Here is a 20242-nt window from a genome sequence, read left to right on the forward strand (position 1 = left end):
GTTATAACATTTATTGGTTAACCAACCAAATAAAAAAGAGCCTGGATCTGTCACTGAACGACCTGACCTACATTATTTGATCATATTGTTTTCATCTACCCTCAACTGGCTTAAGGAGCCATTTTAATTTTAGGGTAGATTTTGTTTACTTTTAAGTATTTAAATACCTAAAAATACAGACTATAGCAATGATTGCAAATCATGAAGAACTTCCCGTGGGTACCTACTATTTTTGCTACAATCCCCGACATACCTAAGCTTAGAGCATTTAATAACTGTAGTGGCCATTAAGAGCTTACCCCTATGCCGAAAAACTTGCACAATTGTGCAAACTTTTGTATGGACTGACATGGCTATTTGTACGTTACGTACAATCCATGTAGAAATAGCAATACATTTGACGTCTCCTCCCCCGCAAAAATCGGCAGACTGTTTCGTAAAGAAAATGTCAGCGATGACATCTCCAGTTACTAAATGCTCTAAGCCCGTAAGGTAAACATTTCCGAGCACATCGGTGAAAAGGTTTAATATTGCAGCCCGGTGAACATATTTGGGTACGTAATGTTTTTTTTACTATGGCAACCTTGTCGTAACTGGAATTATATAAGTACTTAACTATCACGCAAGCCATAAAGTCGTAGGAAAAATAGTCATTACTTCGCCATAAAAAAAGGGTTTGTTTAGAAGAAAAACTACTGTCAGCAGCTAAAATAACTAAACAGGCAAGGTGATCTGAATGATTTACACACGCATTCTTGTCCGCTTGACAAGTATTTTATAGTTGTTTTTGAGTCTTGTATCTCATTCGGTACTGCATTACCTATATATATTTGGCCCCATGATACTGAGTGACTGTCGTGATTTGGCGAGTCGGCGTCCAGGAGCAAGTAGCCTGGGTACCTAAATAAAGTTATACAGGGTAATTTTTGGACCTTTAGCCATATTGCGCGAGGTGATTAGATAGGTCATACTGAACAACTTTTTCTATGGGACCAACCCCGAAATCCCAAAAAAAATTGTCCTTCCCATAGAAAACGTCAACATCGACTCGACCAAAATGTATGAAACGGCCAAAAATTTATTTTTGTGATTTCGGAGTTGGTCCCATAGAAAAAGTTGTTCAGTATGGCCTACCTAATCACCTCGCAAAATATGGCTAACGGTCCAAAATTTTTTTTTTAATAAAAATCATGGCAATCCAGTCAGCTGTTATTTATAGCACATTTAATTGAACGAAATTCCAACTATCAAGGTCAAATGTCAATTATTAGCGCCCCTTTTAATTATTGTTAAACATAATTATATATCGCTCTGAGGGAACTAGGTAAATTCACTAGAAGGGTTAAAAGTTGAACGCGAATTGTGAGATTTAAATTCAAGTTTATTAAATACCTATAGAAATTTATTAAAACGACTGGAAGTTTTACTATTTACGTAAATATTTTTATTCATCAGAATCAAGACCTTATACGCCTTGAACCCGAAATTTTATAGGTACAGTGGCGTTCAAAAGTGCATGGATAGATGTCGACCGTAATGCCTTAATATTACGGTTGAAACATCTCCATGCACTTTTGAACGCCAGTGTTTATTAACCTTTTAACCGCTATAGAATTTTTGGTCGAGCGTGCTCGTACTCGTATCGCTGGCGGACTGGCGGTACGAACTACGAAGTTACACGAAGTTTTATCTTATTTATTAGACCGCCGCGAAATTAGCCCGATTTTGTATGTCTTATATATTATATCAGTCTACGGCGATTAAAAGGTTTTTTTATACTTATTATTGTTTGTTTACTTATACTTATACATATGATTGCACCGCCATTTGTCCAGAATTGTCACGCACGGTTAACTTTTATATTTCTCCTTTAATTTAAAATTAATTGTTTTAAATATTGATTAGGTAATTAAAATACAATCATTATCAATACAATATGATCATAAAACTACTAACTAATCTAGCTTACTGACTAACTTATACTAAAACTAAACTAAACCACAAATTAAATATAAAAAACCTCACCAAAGTCTCCCGCCTCTGGAATGGTGCAAAGGATGCTTGCGGCGTTGCCCCTTTGCACCGCCAGACTTAAACGCTGGGCAAAGAAGGAGCCTGCTCTGTGGTCGCCCGAGACGCCTATTAGCCGGACCGACACTTCCTTCATGAATTTTTTTGTGTCAGTCGACCATGGGCCCAGCGTTTCCATTGCAAGCGCCGCAAACTCGTACTCGTTCATTAGGAAAGCGTATTTGCGGCGCTTGAGAGTCTGGGCCTGGTCCGCGGCGGTCCCGGGCTTCCGAGCAGACCCTTCGACGTGGGACGGGGCCTGTGTATCGACGCAGGTAGCGTCCCACGCCAAAGGACGGCCAAGGCTCCAAGGAATCAGAGTGCAGCCATCTGGTCTCTTGCCGTCGGTGGCAGAGTGGCCTGACGGCTGCAAAGTCGCGGGTAAGGAAGCGGTGCTAAGAGCGCGGCGGATCAGGTCATTCAGAGTGCTATGCCGGTAAAGTCGCCCTGCACTCATTTGGCAGTACAGACCGTGCCGTCCCAACGCATCCACCGGTTGGGCGCACCGCCTACACGCGTGTGGCTCGCATACCTTTAAAGATATGAGCGCCGATAGGCATTTAGCCGGCGGCGGCGCGCCGGTCAAAATCGGTCGGCGGCGGCGGCGAATCGGCGGCGTGGCCTTGAAACACCTTTGATTAATGAAAAAATAATAAAAACCAAAATTTTACCGAATTTACACGTTTTTACTGTAAGAAAGTTATAAAATAAGTGCATTTTTGAATTGCAAGCAAAATTTATTGAATAAAGGTACGAAAAAAGTTTTATATAGTATAAACGGTATCGAGCGGCATCAGAGGCGGTCTTAATCTTGGCGAGGCCCTGGCCGGAAGATCTTTGCGAGGCCCTTATCTATTATGCTAAGGGGTCATCCATTAATTACGTCACACGAATTTCTAGGTTTTTTTACCCCTCCCCCCTCCTTGTCACACTTGGTCACATTTGGCAAGCCCCTCCCCCCTGGTGTGACGTCACATTTCTTCAACGAAATCGGCAAATATTTATTTAATATTTTATCAAAATATTTTTGACAAAAGAAATATTAGTAATTTTATAACCCAAACTGATTAAGAAATAAAATTAAACGAATAAAAACGATTCTCGTTTCAAAATCTTGTTATTTAAATGTATATTAGCGTATAAAATAATTTAAATAAATTTTCGATTACTGATGAAGTTAAAGTGACGTCACAAAGTTTGTGACTCCTCCTCCCCCTTGTCACACATGTCACATTTTCTTGACCCCCTCCCTCCCCCTAAACGTGTGATGTAATAAATGGATGACCCCTAAGTAAAAAGTAGCGGATTGACTGTATCAGGAAACATCTGGTCGACTGTCCAAAGAGCCGAAGTGAGGAAAATCAAGCTCCGTTATTAACCAATATCGACCCAACAAACCGGTTTATGTCAAAAAGTGAGGCCCAAGGCCGAGCTCCACCTAACACCGAAGACCAGATTCGGACGCCTTCCCATCCGAGGCCAAAGGCTGAGCTGCAGGTAAGCATACAGCTTAGAATCGAACGCCAAGTGTGAGCTTGGCTGACGGCCGAATGCGCGGAGTGCCGATTACGGTGCGCTTCTGTGCGAGGACGAAGGCCAAGCTGCAAGAGGGCAGAGCTTGGAATTGGTCCAGTGTAAGCAAGACCGAAGGCCGATAAAGACCGTGGCCACAGTGTTAAAGACCTCTGGGGCTCTCCTGTAGCTGCATTCGTGGGAGGCCAAAGGCCGTGCTGCAGTGGAGCTAAGATTGGAGAAGAACCAAGCATTTTAAAGGCGAGGCCAAAAGTTGCGCTCCAAACAGGGCCGAAAACTTGGAGGTTCAGATAGCGGCTTACTTCTATGCGAGCGATGCGAGGCCAAAGATTGGTCTGCGAGAGAGTAGGGTTGCCAGATGGTCGGGATTTGGCGGGATTCTCCCGATTTTTACCATGTGTTCCCGATTCCCGACGAAGGGAAAATTGTCCCGAAAAATAGCTTCACGTTATAAAACAATAATTTCATGTTCCGAACTGTCGTCGAGCGCGTAGCTAACGTAGTGCCAATAATGTAAAATATCGTTGTTTTTAATACAATTACTTTAATTTTAATGTTTTTTTTCCCGACTTAAGTCCTAAAATCCCGAAAAAAATATATTTTTTCCCGATAATAGCGCCTTTAGATCTGGCAACCCTACGAGAGAGCAAAGCTTGAAATTTGAAGAATGGCCAAGCTTAAAATGAGACCTGATTCCGTTTCCGATGCCTTCCGTGCAAAGCCAACGGCCGGACCTTTGGGCGTGAAAACGCTTAATATCTGAAATTAACCCCCTTTTACACCTTTTTAAGACATTTAAACCATGCTTACAATAATTGAATTCGCGGTGAATGACGGATGAGCTAGCCAGCTGGCAAAATTAGTCATTTCGTTGCTCTAACACTAGTAGCGCGGTTACCAAACAGAAAAGTTTGAATTTACCATCGATATTTTAGAATTATATGGTCCTAAAATACCTTTTGAATGTCTATAAGCTATTCAGACTGGCGCCGTTAAAGATCTAAACTAGATAAAATATATATTATATGATTCTGAAAGTAGTAGTATCTAACAAGGTCACGCCGATGCCACGCCGATAGCGCAGCGTCGGCGGCGGCGGCGCGTAAATTTTGTCGGCGGCGGCGGCGCGCCGGCGCGGCGCTCATATCTACTTTAAACCCAGGCGGAGGCAAACAGCGATTCGCAGGGCTGGTGGCTCTAGGGTTGAGCCAAGGTTTCGCGACGGAAGTGCGTGCAGCCAATGCCCAGATTCTTTTTCTGAAACGGCCAGTAACCTCGCCCGTTCGTGGTCGTTGTCGCAGCTCTGTAAAAGGCATTGGTGGTGCATTTTTATGGTAATGGTGTCCCAAGCTGCTTGGCTGGATTTCTCCTCTGGTACCCATTCGACGGGGTGGTCTGCTCGCCAAACCGATTCAGCTTCCGCCAGGCACGACACCGACACATTAGCGGTTGAAGGGGTACGTAATATACCACCAATGAGGGTGAGCGTGCTATAGGCAGACGACAAAAAGGCCGGGAGAGCTAAACTGCTCGTCAAACGGATACCAAGACCGCCGTATTTGATCGGGAGGGTAGCTTGGATCCAACTGGGGGATGTGAAGGTTACGTTCAGAATTTTACTAGGTAATTGGTTATTAAGTAAAATCGTGAAAATTTTAATCAGCAATAGGTGGGCATTTTCACTTAAAAGTGTACCTATTTTTTTTTCGAAAATCCGTTGACTTTTGGGTTATTTCTACTCAGAATCACGAGGACTACCTATTGATTTAAAAGAAAAAAAATGTGTTAAAAAAAATGACAGTTTTGTGACGCATTTTCACATAAGTAGGTCCATTTTGTTTGGACCGTCACACCACTGACACCCAAAAATTGTTTGAAAATCTGGGGACTCTTTTTGCTTTGTCTCATTCAATAGTAGGTACTCGTGATTCTGAGTCTAAATAGGCGTGGCTCACTCCGCGATTTCGTCGCTTTGCTACAGGTAGCTAAAAGTACATCTGTTCCACACCAATTTTGGTGGCTAGCCATAAGCCGCGCGTGGCGCTATCGTCACCTAGCAGCCATATCTGTCCTGATCGTAACAGACGCGCTTTGTTAGAGAGTGAGTCTTCTGTACTTATATAGTACTATTATTTATTCTGTGGTCTAAATAACCCAAAAGTTGATGGCTTACTAAAAAAATTTTTTATCATTTTTTCTGAAAACTCCCAGATACCTATTCAATTTGTCAACTAGGTATATCAGCGCTTCCACTCACCTAACTCTCTGGAGGCGCCAAAGATCCCCAGTGATAGCTTGTAATCATTCCCTTGATTATGACGAGACTGAATAGATCGCTAATTAATACCTAGCTTGAAGGACACTGTTAATACTAGGTATACTTAAATACGCATTTAACTAGCAGTGCAACCTTACTTTGTCTGCTACCCTCTTAAAGAAGCGTGACTCAAAATTTTCCATATAATTTTATTGTTGAGTGTAATATACAAAAATTAAATATTTTATTATATTAGGTAGGTATTAGGTTAGGTAGAGTTAGACCAAGAAAAGTCTGCAGCGATTTTGATAGCCCACGCAGTGCAAGTGTTATTTATACGTCATAATTTCATAAAAGATGACGTTTAAAACAACACTTGCAAATGTGGGCTATCAAAATCGCTGCTGACTTTTCTTGGTCTACTCGTAACTTTAGGTACTTAGCTAAGTAAATTCTGCCTCTAAAATGCATCCGGGAAGGCGATCCTATTATAAGTTCCTAGATAGATGAAAAACACCAAAAAATATAAGGAACAGGTACCAATCAAATTACCTACAAAATTGAATTCTAAATTTAGTCATTCACGTATTTCTTAACCCGTCGATCGGCTTTTATTTAATTTGCATGAAAATTAATTTCATTGCGACTGTTGTTTTAATTTTGAGGACCTTCGAGGGCCGAATTGAGGTGATACGGACTGTGACGTCTGTGACACAGTTTTTTTTATAAATATTTATTTTATAAATACTATTTCTGAATATTTCCCGCACCTGTTACTGTTTGATCTCTGATTGGCCCGAGAGTTAACTGGTATAGAATGCCTTCTGACATTAAGTTCGCCTTTTGTACAAATTAGTTTACAGATAAGTCACGCAATTTAAAGAGGCGAAATAAATTTATTATGAATGACTTAAAATTCTATACACTGAGGTAAATGAGCAGGGAAGTCCGGGAAGCTTGCCCAGGTGTGGATATTTCTTCTTCATACATGTGTCTTATCCGAATAGGTCGAAAGATGACATTGAAGTGTGAATATAATAATGATTTTTGCACTTGTTTAATAAAATAGTCTTCCGGACTCTCCCTAAGTAGCTAAACAGCTAGGACGTATTGTTGTGTTTTGTGTGTGTGCGAGACCTCATCCAATTTCAATATCTATTCCTACAGGTGAACCCATTCAAGGAAAATGGGTAGGTACCTAACTCTGAATATTTTCAGAGGCCCTTTTGCCTGGCCTCAATAAGTGCCTCACCGCCGAGCCTTCAGGTATGCTTTGAATTTTTGATACCTAGGTAATTTTTAAGGTAACATTTTCCACTCGAAAAAAAAAACAAAGAAAATAGGCACATAATTATTTCGCATTCGAAATTGTACAACAAACAAATACCTACGCAAAATATTAACTAGGTACTGCAAAACGTTTTTAAATTTATTCATTATCAACAAATAATGTATCGCAGTCTAGGGTAGCGCGGGTAAAGCGATGCACTGCACACGCTTAAGGTCCCGTTCGAATTCAGATTATCCAGAGGGTTCGACGTGTTGCCTCCCTGTCACACTTACGTACGAATATACAAGTGCGACAGAAAGGCAACACGTCGAACGTGGTTCGCGGTAAGCCCTTAGCATTACAGGTGCAGTATTGTGGCGCGACCATGGCGCGACATGTTAAGCCCCTAGTACACAATGGGCCGTCGCCGGCCACTGCAAGGGACGCATTTATGCGTTAGAGGGAGCAAGTGATATTGCTATCTCATTCTACCGCATGGCTGCGTTCCTTGGAGTGGCCGGCGATGGCCCATTGTGTACTGGGGCCTTTAAATGAATGTATTTTCTTTCTCTCAATGCAGTTGGCAGTATTGTCCCGCTGCAATAGGTACTATTGCAGTAATTCTGCCGACTGCATTACTGCAGGACGTTTCCTGCTGTAATGCGACTGCATGCTGCCGACTATTAGCAGCATTAAAAGTTAATTATGAGTGTTTCGATTACTACTATCGTGTTCTGTGTCTGATAATAGCGTTGCTATTTTTGTCAAGCGTTTTTGAATATAGGAGCATTCCACGGGCTGTACCGCACAAACGCATTTTATTTCCAGTGTTGCGACTTTTTTTTCGGCATTTAAAGCAGGCGATTATTTTTCTGTGCATATTTTTGACCATTTGTCATAAGCCCCCTCCAGACTATTAGCGGGAATCGCGGGCGAAGCCGCGAACGCAAGTGTGGAGTCGATTTTCGCAGACAGCGAAATCGACTCCACAGTCCACACTCGCGTTCGCGGCTTCGCCCGCGATTCACGCGCATAGTCTGGAGGGGGCTTTAGAAAAGGAAACTCTTAAGGCCGTAACACACTATCGCACCGCACCAAGGTCATTGTGCGACGCACCGATAAGTAAGAGCGAGAAAGCGATATCTCTTTCTCGCTCTTACTTATGGGTGCGTCGACAATGGCCTTGGTGCGGTGCGATAGTGTGTTACAACTACTATACCTGCAAATCTTCAGAAAATTCGCGTTTGTATGGGACAAACGGTAGACAATAGGGTATTCTCCAACTAGTCAAATCAGTTACTTTTTTAGCACTGTCAAAACGATTTGTTAATATGAAATTTATATGGAACTTTACATCGTGACGTCACGGTCAACTCACCTACTTTTTATATTTCTATCCGATTTATTAAATAGAACTTGTGTTTAAAAATAACTCCTATCTCTGTTTTTCTAATAATTATCAGGTGCTTTATTTTATGCATGGTGTAAAATAATTTATTTTAAATACAGTATAATACCCTATTTCATGGAATGCTCGTATAGCGTTTTTCCGTTTTTTGACCTTCAGGAACCTTAACCTTGTAATTTTACCTGCTAATTTTATCCCCTACTGAGAAACAAATGCATAAATCCATATTTACTAGATAAGCCGTAAGTGAAACGGTTCGTATAGAAACAAATCTCTGCCATTATTTATCTAATTTAACATATGAGGGAAAATTCGTATAAAAATATTAGTACCACAGATGAGTAAATAATGTAGACTGTGAATCCAAAATCATAGTCCTCGTTTTTGTTGCAAATGCGACGAACTAGAATAACTACAGAAGTGACTAGAGCTCAAAACTGGCCAAGAGCATGTCGGCACAAGACGCCGGTGCGCTCCGTAGTGCTCCACGGAGTTATTGCGCCAAAGTGCTCCGTGACGCTCCATCGAGCTTCGTGGCGCTCCATCGCGCTCCGAGTCGCTCCGTGACTGAGCGCTCCACGGAATTGCACCATACTGCGCCAAAGTGCTCCATGACACTCCAACGTGCTCCGTGACACTCCATGGCACCGTGGAGCGCTCAGTCACGGAGCGAAGCGAACTCCACGAAGTTGCATTGCATTATTGTGGCAAAATACTCCGTGGCGTTCCATCGTGCTCCTGACATTGCGCTCCAAATCGCTCCGTGACTAAGCGCTCCACGGAGTTGCGTCATATTGTGCCAAAGTGCTCCGTTGCGCTCCATGATGCTTCGCTCGTAGCGCTCCATCGTACTCCGAATCGCGAATATGCGATTTCTAACATATTCGAGGCTTAATAAAAACATGCTTGCATTTGGAAGTTTCGGGAATTCCTAGAATAAAATCCAAGAACATAATTTAAAGCCATCCTACTGAAAAAGTTCAAACGAATTTCAGTTCTACACTAGTAGATAAAAGCCTCAATTTACAATAATTGAGCAAAAATACTTTAAGCTGTTTCTATTTTTTGGAAAAGGCAGTCAATCAACTAGCAATTGCATAGGAAATGGGGTTTTAATTAAGGAGATTGTTTTAGAAATATAGGTGTTTCTAATTGACATTACGTAACATGCACAGCGAGCTGCAAAATTACATACCTAGTAGGTATACTCTTACCTACCTACATTATGAATGATATCGTTCATAAGGTGACCATGCTGTTTATTATACGATTTAAGTATATAGAGCGTAACAAAAATAGTGGATGGATCCGTTTAATTAAGACGAAACAGGAGCTGAGTTTTAAATATTTTAGGTAAATATACCCGTCTCGCTAACGGAAGCGGCACCTAAAAGTAGTGCGATAAGGACAAGGCGAAAAATCCTGCGTAAAAATATCAAAAATCGAGGTTTCGTACTCCTCTGTTTCCTCCTCCAAAACTTAACCAATCGTAACCAAATTTGGAAATCTAAATGATTATGAAATTGTCTGTGTCGGACCGTTTTGCTTTTTTGGCTAATTGATATCAGTTTTGAATGCCACGCCTCTCATTGCGGCATATTCAATTAGGCCATTTTTGAAGGGCTCTAGCGCCTTAAAAAACAAAAATATCAAAAAAAGCAAAACGGTCCGACACAGATATTGACAATATTAATCTGTGTTGAAAAAATCATAGCTCTAGCTTCAAAAACCACGGAGGAAAACGAGGAGTACGTTTGTATGGAGAAATGACCACTCCCGTTGGCTCTTAAGGGCATATTCGGTAGTGTCCGACCGAAGGTTCGGTTTCGGTTTCGGTTTCGGCCAGTTTCGGCCAAAATTTCATGTTTCGGCTGTAGTTTCGGTTTCGGCCAAAAAACGGCCGAACCTTTCGGCCGGGCCGAAATTTAAGAAATGTTACGAAATTCAGTACAGGGAAATCTAGTTGGTCAAGCAGATCTTGTCAGTAGAAAAAGGCGGCAAATTTGAAAAATGTAGGCGCGAAGGGATATCGCTTCATAGAAAATTTGAATTTCGCGCCTTTTTCTACTGACAAGATTTGCTTGACCATCTATAAGTTTGCGTTTTTAATTTCAATCTTCAGGCGTTGGCCGAGTATCAGCTCGGCCCTCGGGCCTCGACTCGTCGAACGAAGTCTTTTTCGCTCTTATTCACTCACTTATTCAGTCATTTTCCTATCTACCTCTAATGGCAAATTTTAAGCGAGGCTAAAGGCTACGCTCAACTAGTGTCGCAATGTTGATTTTCTCAAAAGTTAATATTTTGCGAGGCTGAACAGCTGAATATTGATTAAAACGAAGAAAATACCCCAGTACAGTTTTTCATACGAATGCTCGACCTTAGCCTCACTGTTTACCTCAATTTACCATTGGTTTGTGTTCCACATGTCCTCTACTTCAGCTTAGCCTTTGGCCTCGCTGCGCCATGCTCGGCCTGCGGTCTCGCTTTTTAATACAATGGACATTGGTTGGAGTCTGTGCTGAAGCCTGAAGCACGGCTTTGACTTCGCATGAAAGTTCGCCTCACTGGGGCACTACGGACTTTTAGGCCCAGGTGAAGATCGGTACCCGGCCTTGCGATATTGTCAACAAAAAATTTCGCGCTCGCTGCGCTCGCGTTTTTGGTTGGTTTTTTGGTTGACCCTGTATCTACACGTTAGCTTGACTGGTGAATGAATAGAGTTAGACTAAGATAATTCTGCAATGATTTTGATAGCATACGCAGTGTAACTAGTGCAAATGTTATTTATACGTCATAATTTCATAGAAGTTTTGACGTTTAAAATAATACTTGCACTGTGTGTGGTATCAAAATCGTTGCAGAATTATCTTGGTCTAACTCTAGTAATTTTCTTAAAAAACTGCTTAAGTAACATCTATTTCAAGGACATTGGGTGTTGACAGCCCCATAATGTGTGTAAAAGCGGTATTATGACATTTTTCAACGATGTTAACAAGTCTACAAAAGTTTCGGTTTCGGTTTCGGTTTCGGCCGAAACTAGACCCAAAGCCGAACATTCGGTTTCGGTTTCGGTTTCGGCAAAAAAACATGTTTCGGTCGGACACTAATATTCGGTATTCTGATTAGGAAAAAGTAGGAAACAAATTTTTATGACGCAAAAAAATGTAATGGGGCAGGTCGTTCTCTGGTTCCACAGATCAGGGTCACGGCCAAAATTAAATAGGCCGTATAATTAATCTATACCTATTTTCAAAAATATCGTTGTTTGTATTGCAAGCTCTAAGTTTTTTTATTTCTTCATATTAGATCCATATTTCCTTATAAAATCAAACGATAGGTACATAAGAGCTACAAAGTTAGCTATAACCACGAAATAGATCTGAGAAAACACAAAAACTTTCACAAACGAATATAAACAGAAACTGAAATGAATACCGTTGAGTTACTCGCGTGGTTGTTTCACTATTGTGGTATATTTGCATCATTACGCCTTTTGCTCTATCATATCACCTTTTGCTCTATCATATCATAGCACCTCCGTGACACACGGCCATTATGGTTATAGGTTATCTTAAGCTCTTTTTAGTGTACCGTTAGAAAACTTTGTTCACGGTACACTTATGCGATCACTTCGGTCTTGTTTATTATCAAATAAACAATAGAGTCATCAACAACGTCCTAACTACTCATTTGCCGTCGGAAAGTTTCCTAAATTGCGAAATTTCCACATGGAAAAATTTCGGACCCTTCTCGTATTTGTTAACTCGAAATTTTTAATTTATATAATGAAAGCTTCCCTTGAATCCTGTGAAATATTCATGAAAATTCCTAGAACTTTTCTTTTCTTTTTTAGAATTGGAAACTTTTTGCAACTTGCACATTTATTTACCTTCTCCTATTTGTAGTGTTGGCCTGGCATTTTTCCACGTTTCACTTCGGGATGTAGGCACTAGTATTTTTGCAAAATCGACTGCCACCTGACCTTCCAATACTCTGGGGAAACTAAGGCATTATTGGGACAAGTCCGATTTCCTAACGATGTTTAGGTACTCTCTAAGGCACTCAAGCCCTAAAAAGTATCTGAGACCCTTCATGAAAATTTTTGATTAATTCCTAATAATATAATTAATTAATTATGCATATGCATAAATAATAATCTCTCTCTCTGTAATGCCAACCGCATCAAAATCGGTTCAACATTGCAGAGTTTGTTCTAACTAAGCAAAATGAGCAAAACTTGTTAAAGTTCTGTGTTCTTTCAGCTCGTATGTTGTTATTCGAAAAATCCCCAACAACCTTGTTAGTGGCAATAGTAGCGATTCAACTAAGAATATAACACCCGCTGAACGTGTGGGTGGAGCGTTATTTAATATAGAAACAAACAACGCAAACATGTAAATAGGTACAACTCTTGTTTTTAGGGTTCCGTACCCAAAGGGTAAAACGGGACCCTGTTACTAAGACTCCGCTGTCCGTCCGTCCGTCCGTCCGTCTGTCACCAGGCTGTATCTCGTGATCTGTGATAGCTAGACAGCTGAAATTTTTACAGATGATCTATTTCTGTTGCCGCTATAACAACAAATACTAAAAACAGAATAAAATAAAGATTTAAGTGGGGCTCCCATACAACAAACGTGACTTATGACCGAAGTTAAGCAACGTCGGGCGGGGTCAGTACTTGGATGGGTGACCGTTTTTATAGATAATGGTACGGAACCCTTCGTGTGCGAGTCCGACTCGCACTCGGCCGGTTTTTTGGTATAAATAGGTACGTATCTACCTACATACAAATTGGACTCACTTAGCAGCGCACAAATTTGTGAATGACCTTAAACTAGAAATTTTAAATCTGCCGTCTATTTAAATTAATTATAAGTATAGCAATGATTTGCATCTACGAGTAGTGTAGTGCATTACAAGAAACATCGCAGGTATATCACGTAAACTTTACCAATGTTTGACAAATAAATAATTTGAAATTTTGAAAACTGCAATCAAATCTGTCTAACCGTATTGGAAATAAATGGAAACATTCATGCTCAAACACAAACCGACAATAAACTTTTCACCCTAAAGGCTACTTAATACCGTCCCCGTTCCTTCGGGGGCACAAAAATACGCAAACACTTTTGTTCTAAAATTAGTTATAATTTATTGAATTCAATTATTTTACGGAAAATTGAATATTGACAATTTCTCTGGATCATATTGAACTTATTATAACTTATCTTGCCGGGCCGCGGTTACCACGCAAACACGTATTTTATTTTCCCGCCTTTTTCGAGGCTCAAGCATAAAGCAAGTTACACATGTGACAATTTAACTTTTAAGGCGTATCCAGATTAGTCAATTTTTCGCCAATCTGATTAAATTGCCCGATCGAATCAGGAGGTGCGGACGCAAAAGGCAATTTGGCTCCCTGATTCGATTACCCGATCAAATCAGGAGGTGCGGACACGAAAATGCCAATTTTCGAAGCTAGTATCTATGGAATGCTAGGATCTGTACGTGCGTTTGTTTATGGTTCTAAAATTGGTGATTAACCCCTCGAACGCCCGTGTCAAAGATTTGGTATTGAATTAATAACCTTGAAATTATAAATTAAAGTTCAAATTGTCTGTGACGTATCCGGGACAAGGCATTCGACGGGTTAAATTGTGTACGCTAGATGAGATTGGCGTCAATTATTTTCCTGATCAAATCGACCGATTTGATCGGGCCCGTCTGGGTACCACTTTATTTTGAACGCGTCCATATCGATACTGTTTGAGACTTCGTTAAATATGCCACAGTACGTGAGTTTGTGTTGCTAGCTTTAAAATAAACTGCATTCTGAATGAATGAAACAAAAATGTCTTCTCACTTTATTTCATTGACTCATTCACTCAGTTTAGTCTGCATGAGTGAGCGTGAACGCGAATCGTGGAAACATGTCCGCCGTTTATGTTGTTTGACGTAAATATTGGCGAAAATTAATAGTTTTGCATCCGTGTAGTGATTTTTGGTGCTAATAATGTGTGTGTTCGTGTTGTGATTTGTGCTTATGCGGCTGTTGTACAAAACTGGTCCAATGGAGTCTCTCAGAAAATGGTTCTATAAACCAAAGGTATGTCAAAACAATTTTCTATCCTAATTCCTACAGTGTTTCACAACGGCCTTAAAGACAATGCTGCTCGATTCGTTTTGCTTAACTAAACATACTTTTATCTTTGTTTCTGCTAGCATTACAAATGGAGATAAATAAATCGTATATAAATGTTTAGTCTTTGTTGTCACAGATGGGTATGATTCAAACGTTGTTTCTCTTTAATTTCATCCGTATGGACCATTGTTATAATTGTTAGTAAATTTGAGGGTTGTTTCCCTTCCTTTTGGGTCACATAGATAGTATTTAAATCTTCGTAAGTCGTTGTAAACTGCATTTTACAAACCTTACGTCATGGTACTTGACTGGCACAATTTTCCGCCTGCACTGCCCATTTCTTGATCTTAGGCAGGTATTACGCGTTCATCTAGCATAAATTAACAATCTTGTTTACTCTCGCACCTCAGATAAGTACGTATTTGTTGTTATTTTATATGCAAAACTAGTAGTTTTCCTATTTCGTACTTTAGTATCCATTTGGTCAGGCTGTTAAAACATTAAACTTAGGGGGCATAGTATAAACAATTAAGATAAGATTGTTTATGTTAATGTTACAGTCAATTAGAAAGGGCATGTTTGTATTCTTTGTTTACAATTAAATGTTACATACTATCTATGAATTAACTATTGAAATAATATTAGTTTTCACTCCAAGTCACTTGAAAAAAGGAGTCTTATTTTTAATAATAATTATTAGGTTTTTGTGCACTTCCCGTCTTTTTAATTGTCAAAAATTAATGTGTATTCAATATTTTTAAATGTAAATAGGTCATTAAGTAGTGAGCGGTGATGGCTGAGTGGATATGACATCTGACTTTCAATCCGGAGGTCGCGGGTTCAAATCCTGACTCGTACCTATTAGTTTCTCGGAACTTATGTACAAAACATCATTTGATATTTACCAGTAATTTTTCGGTGAAGGAAAACATCTTGAGGAAACCTTCATACATCTGCGAAGAAAGTCAAAGGTGTATGTGATGTCCCCAATCCGCATTGGGCTAGCGTGGGGGCTATAGCCCAAGCCCTCTCGCGCATGAGTCCTCTGTAGCCAGCAGTGGGACGTATATAGGCTGAATTATTATTATATTAGGTCATTAAATAAACATATTAAAAAAGCACTGGTGGTCTAGCGGTAAGAGTGTGCGACTTTCAATCTGAAGGTCGCGGGTTCAAACCCCAGCTCGTACCAATGAGTTTTTCGGAACTTATGTACGAAATATCATTTGATATTTGCTAGGCGCTTTTCAGTGAAGGAAAACATTGTGAGGAAACCGGACTAATACCGATAAGGCCTAGTTTACCCTCTTGGTTGGAAGGTCAGTTGGCAGTCGCTTTCGTAAAAACTAGTGCCTACGCCAATTCTTGGGATTAGTTGTCAAGTGGGCCCCAGGCTTCCAGGAGCCGTGGCAAGAATACTGGGATAACACAAGGAGGAAGAAGAAGAAGAAGAATTCAATAAACATATTCAGTCCCAAACTCAAACTCACAGCGGGCCCAAACTGGAGAAGAGTGGCCCACGACAGTCCCCAATGGAAAGAGCTGGAGGAGGCCTTTGCCAAGCGGCACACTGAGCTTAGAGACTTACTCTAACTCAGAATAAAAGGGCTTAATAAATAGCAAAGTTAAAATAGTAGCCTAGTCATTCTCGTATACAATGTTCCACTATCTATTTCAGTTTTCAGAAGCATGAACGGTGTCAATAATTTCAATGATGAATTAGCACAGCTCAATGTCAGTCATAAAAATGTCATGGTACCGTAAAGTGGAGTTACATTGGGCCCTGGAGGTGGAGGGTAACTTTGGCCATTGGGATTAAGTTGGTGTAGTTCATTCTAGCCGAGTTTCATAACTTAGCTTTAAATTTAACAGTATAATTCAATACAGATTCTTGCGGGTTAGTAAGGTAGTTGGCATATGCTTCATATTCTCAAAAAAATACCTTTTTGTGGAAATAATGCTGCATTAACACTTTCAGTGCCAAGAACCCGATAGTCAGGCTCATTTTGTATTGGAATTGGGGCTCTTGGCACTGATAGTGTTAAGAAGTTAACAAGTGTCACACACATACAAGTGAATAACCACAAACAGTGCTCCAGTTAGCTTAACCACATTGCGGCAATGTCAATATGACATTTAGACAGCCTTTTATGACCTACTTATATTCTGTATCTTTAGGTATTTAAATAAAAGTAAACAATTTGTACATTTTCGGGTAGTTATGTTATAACATTTATTGGTTAACCAACCAAATACAAACCGCCTGGATCAGTCACTGTACGACCTGGCTTTAACCTACATTATTGGATCATTTAATGTTTTCATCTACCCTCAACTGGCTTAAGGAGCCATTTGATGGTAGATTTTGTTTACTTTTATTTAAATACCTAAAGATACTGAGTTAAACAATGATCATGTGACTAGTTCAGTTTTCCGTGATTTTTTTTTTCATTGTACCATCACGCTCCGTGATTGTTGCGCCATTTAGGGTCTTAGCTAAATTGGTTGTTCAATACTTACGCTATAGAATTTCCAACTTAGCAAGAACCCTAAATGGCATAACAATCCCGTGTGCTGTACCTACTTGATACTTGACGATTATAATTAAGACATTTGAGACCAAGCTCTTATAAAAAATTGTAGATTATTTGTAGGGCAAAATGTGACGTTATCTATGAAAAGGGATGTTATTGTCGATGGCGCTTACGCCATTATTAACGATGCTCCGATATAAATACAATGCCGCGCGACGCTGTGCGGCGTAAGCAACATCGTCAATTTATTTAATCGTATGGCTTATACAAAAATAGGCAGTTATATAAATGTCACAGAATAAAAATTCGCAACATCGACAATAAGGTCCCTTTTCATAGATAATGCCCCAAATGTGTTCAAAGTGGAAGCCTGTTTATGCTCAAATTGAAATCAGCTGATGTACATCAACTGAGTTCAATCACTGTTTATATCAAATCTGTGTCACAGACATAATATATCAAATTGAATTACTATGACAGGCTTAATACGTAACAACGATATAGCAAAGCTAAACAATAACCAACTTATTATTTTGACTTATGTATTTGTAAGAAAGGGATAAAACATAATTTAACTAAATCACGTTAGTATGTATAATGTATATATTGTATTGTATTGTAGTTCGGGCGATTTTCCGCAACTCGACGTCTTGCGCCTATTTTGCGTGATAGGGGGTGGACTAGTCTTGCCAGCCCAGCTCCTCGAGGAATCCTATCAGACCTTTGATGTTGAGTAGGACCTCGGGGAGGTCACTCGGGGATCCGAGATGTTTTGCCCTGTATGGGGCCAATCCGCTGCATTCCAACACCACGTGAGAGGCTGTTTCTTCTTCCTCCATGCATCCACGGCATAGGGGACTGTCTGTGACACCTGTTATAAAAAGATGTTTGTTAAAAAGTCCATGACCTGTTATGACACTGGTTACCATACTCAGTCGAACCTTTCCTAGTTGAAGGAGCGCCCTTGTGAGCTTACCGTTCATGCTCGGCATGGCTTGCTTGGCCTGTCTGCATCCAGTTTGGTTTAGCCAGTGTTCTGTGTGTAGTTTCCCTGTACGTGCCAGCAGCATTGAGCGTACCTTACTAAACGGTATCGGGAGGATCGGTTCCGGGCCAATCGCCCCCGCACCCGATCCTTGTCTGGCGAGCTCGTCCGCGGCGTCGTTACCTCGGGATCCACTGTGTCCTTTGATCCATTGTAAGGTGATCTTATTGTTCTGACATACCTCCATTAGTCGTTCGTGGCATTCGTGTATAAGTTTGGATGTGACTATATGGCTTTTTAGGGCCATTAAGACTGCTCTACTGTCGGAGAGTATGCGGATGGAGGATCCTACTACCTTCCTTGCAGTGATGGCAGCCGCCGCGTTAATGATGCCCATGCACTCAGCCTGGAATACCGAGTTATGGGCTCCTAGCGGAGTGGTGATTGACATGTTCAGGTCTTCTGAAAAGGTTCCAGAGCCTGATCCGCTGTCTGTTTTGGACCCATCAGTGAAGATTCTCAGCTCCCGGGGATTGAGTCCTTCGTAGTTGTCGTCCTCAAATAATTGTATTTTGTACCTTTTGTCAAAGATGGCTTGTTTGTGAATTCGATCCGTGCCCGCCATGAGCACTGGAAATTCGCTGTATACTTTTTCCAGGCATGCTGTGTGAAGAGCTCCTGTGGTGTTAGACCATATATTGAGGGTTCGTAACCTTACCGCTGAGAGACTGGCCTCTTGTTGTATGTGTAGGTGCAGCGGTGAAAGGTTTAGCATGACCTCCATGGCTGCAGTCGGAGTGGACCTCGTGCAGCCAGTGGTGGCCGAGCATGCGAGCCTCTGGAGTCTTTGTAGCTTGTCTCGTACGTTGCCTAGGTTTGTTCTTGGCCACCAAACCAGAGCACCGTAACAGAGTAGGGGGCGGATTATAGTCTTATAGAGCCAAAGGGTAATTTTCGGGTTGAGTCCCCACCTCCTACCAATCATCCTTCTGCACTGCCAGAAGACTACTCCCGCCTTGTCTATGCGTTTGTTGATGTGATTGTTCCAGTTGAGTTTACTGTCGAGCGTTAGCCCTAAGTACTTAACTTCATCGGTCAGCTGTAGCTCAGTCTGGAAAAGTGTTGGTCTGGTAAAGTTGCCAAGTGCCCTTTTATTGGTGAACATTACCATTTCTGTTTTGGTGGGGTTAACTGATAGGTCAAAATCTCTACACCAGCGTTCTACGATCCGAAGAGCTGCCTGGGTGAGGTCGCATACTGTACTGGCAAATTTACCCGATATTAATATTGCCAGATCATCAGCGTAGCCTATTGTGTAGAAGTGTTCCTCGTTCAGTTTGGTTATGAGGTTGTTGACTACTAGGTTCCACAACAGAGGTGACAGAACTCCCCCTTGAGGGCATCCTCGCACCGCCGCTACGGCCTGCGGTTCACCTACATACCTTATTGTCCTTTGATTTAGCATGTTCATGATCCACTTTACTAGTCCGGGTTCAGCGCCGTGGCTTTCCAAGGCGTTCCCTATACTGGAAAAGTGAGTCTTGTCAAAAGCGCCCTCTATGTCAATGAAAGTGCCGAGGCACATTTCTTTGCCGTGGATGGCCCTCTCAATGCGGCTTACAACCATGTGTAGAGCCGACTCCGTAGATTTACCTGAGCTGTACGCGTGCTGGTTGTTGTGCATCGGTATGTTCTTTAGCGCTCGGTCCCTCAGGTCCCTGTCGCACAGTTTTTCCAAGGTCTTCAGCAGGAATGATGTGAGACTGATGGGCCTAAAGGATTTGGCAGCTGTGTAGTCGTTCTTACCTGGTTTAGGTATGAATACCACATTTACATCTCTCCATCTCCTGGGCACGTACCCCCAGGCTAGGCAGGCTGCCATGATGTCGGTCAGGGTTTCCTGGATGAGTCCTAGACCCCACTGTAGGAGAGCGGGGAAGATCCCATCCGGACCAGCCGCCTTGAAGGGATGGAAGCTGTCTATGGCCCACCTGAGTTTCTCAGCGGTGACGACTCTGTGCGCCATTTGCCAGTTGTTGTCCG

General features: G+C 41.3%; 1 protein-coding gene and 1 long non-coding RNA gene across 2 annotated transcripts in view; both read left to right on the forward strand.

Annotated features, from left to right (window-relative positions):
• Positions 1-20242, forward strand: part of LOC134801192 (uncharacterized) — a 298318-nt gene that overhangs the window by 221957 nt on the left and 56119 nt on the right. The window lies entirely within an intron of this gene.
• LOC134801102 (lateral signaling target protein 2 homolog) overlaps positions 14413-20242 on the forward strand; it is a 57849-nt gene continuing 52019 nt past the window's right edge. Inside the window, exon 1 of the mRNA XM_063773628.1 lies at positions 14413-14644. Within this exon, the coding sequence (XP_063629698.1) occupies positions 14582-14644 (63 nt within the window). The 5' untranslated portion in view covers positions 14413-14581. The remainder of the gene's footprint in view (positions 14645-20242) is intronic.

This window comes from Cydia splendana, chromosome 21 (assembly GCF_910591565.1).
Source record: "Cydia splendana chromosome 21, ilCydSple1.2, whole genome shotgun sequence".
NCBI classification, from domain to species: Eukaryota; Metazoa; Arthropoda; class Insecta; order Lepidoptera; family Tortricidae; genus Cydia; species Cydia splendana.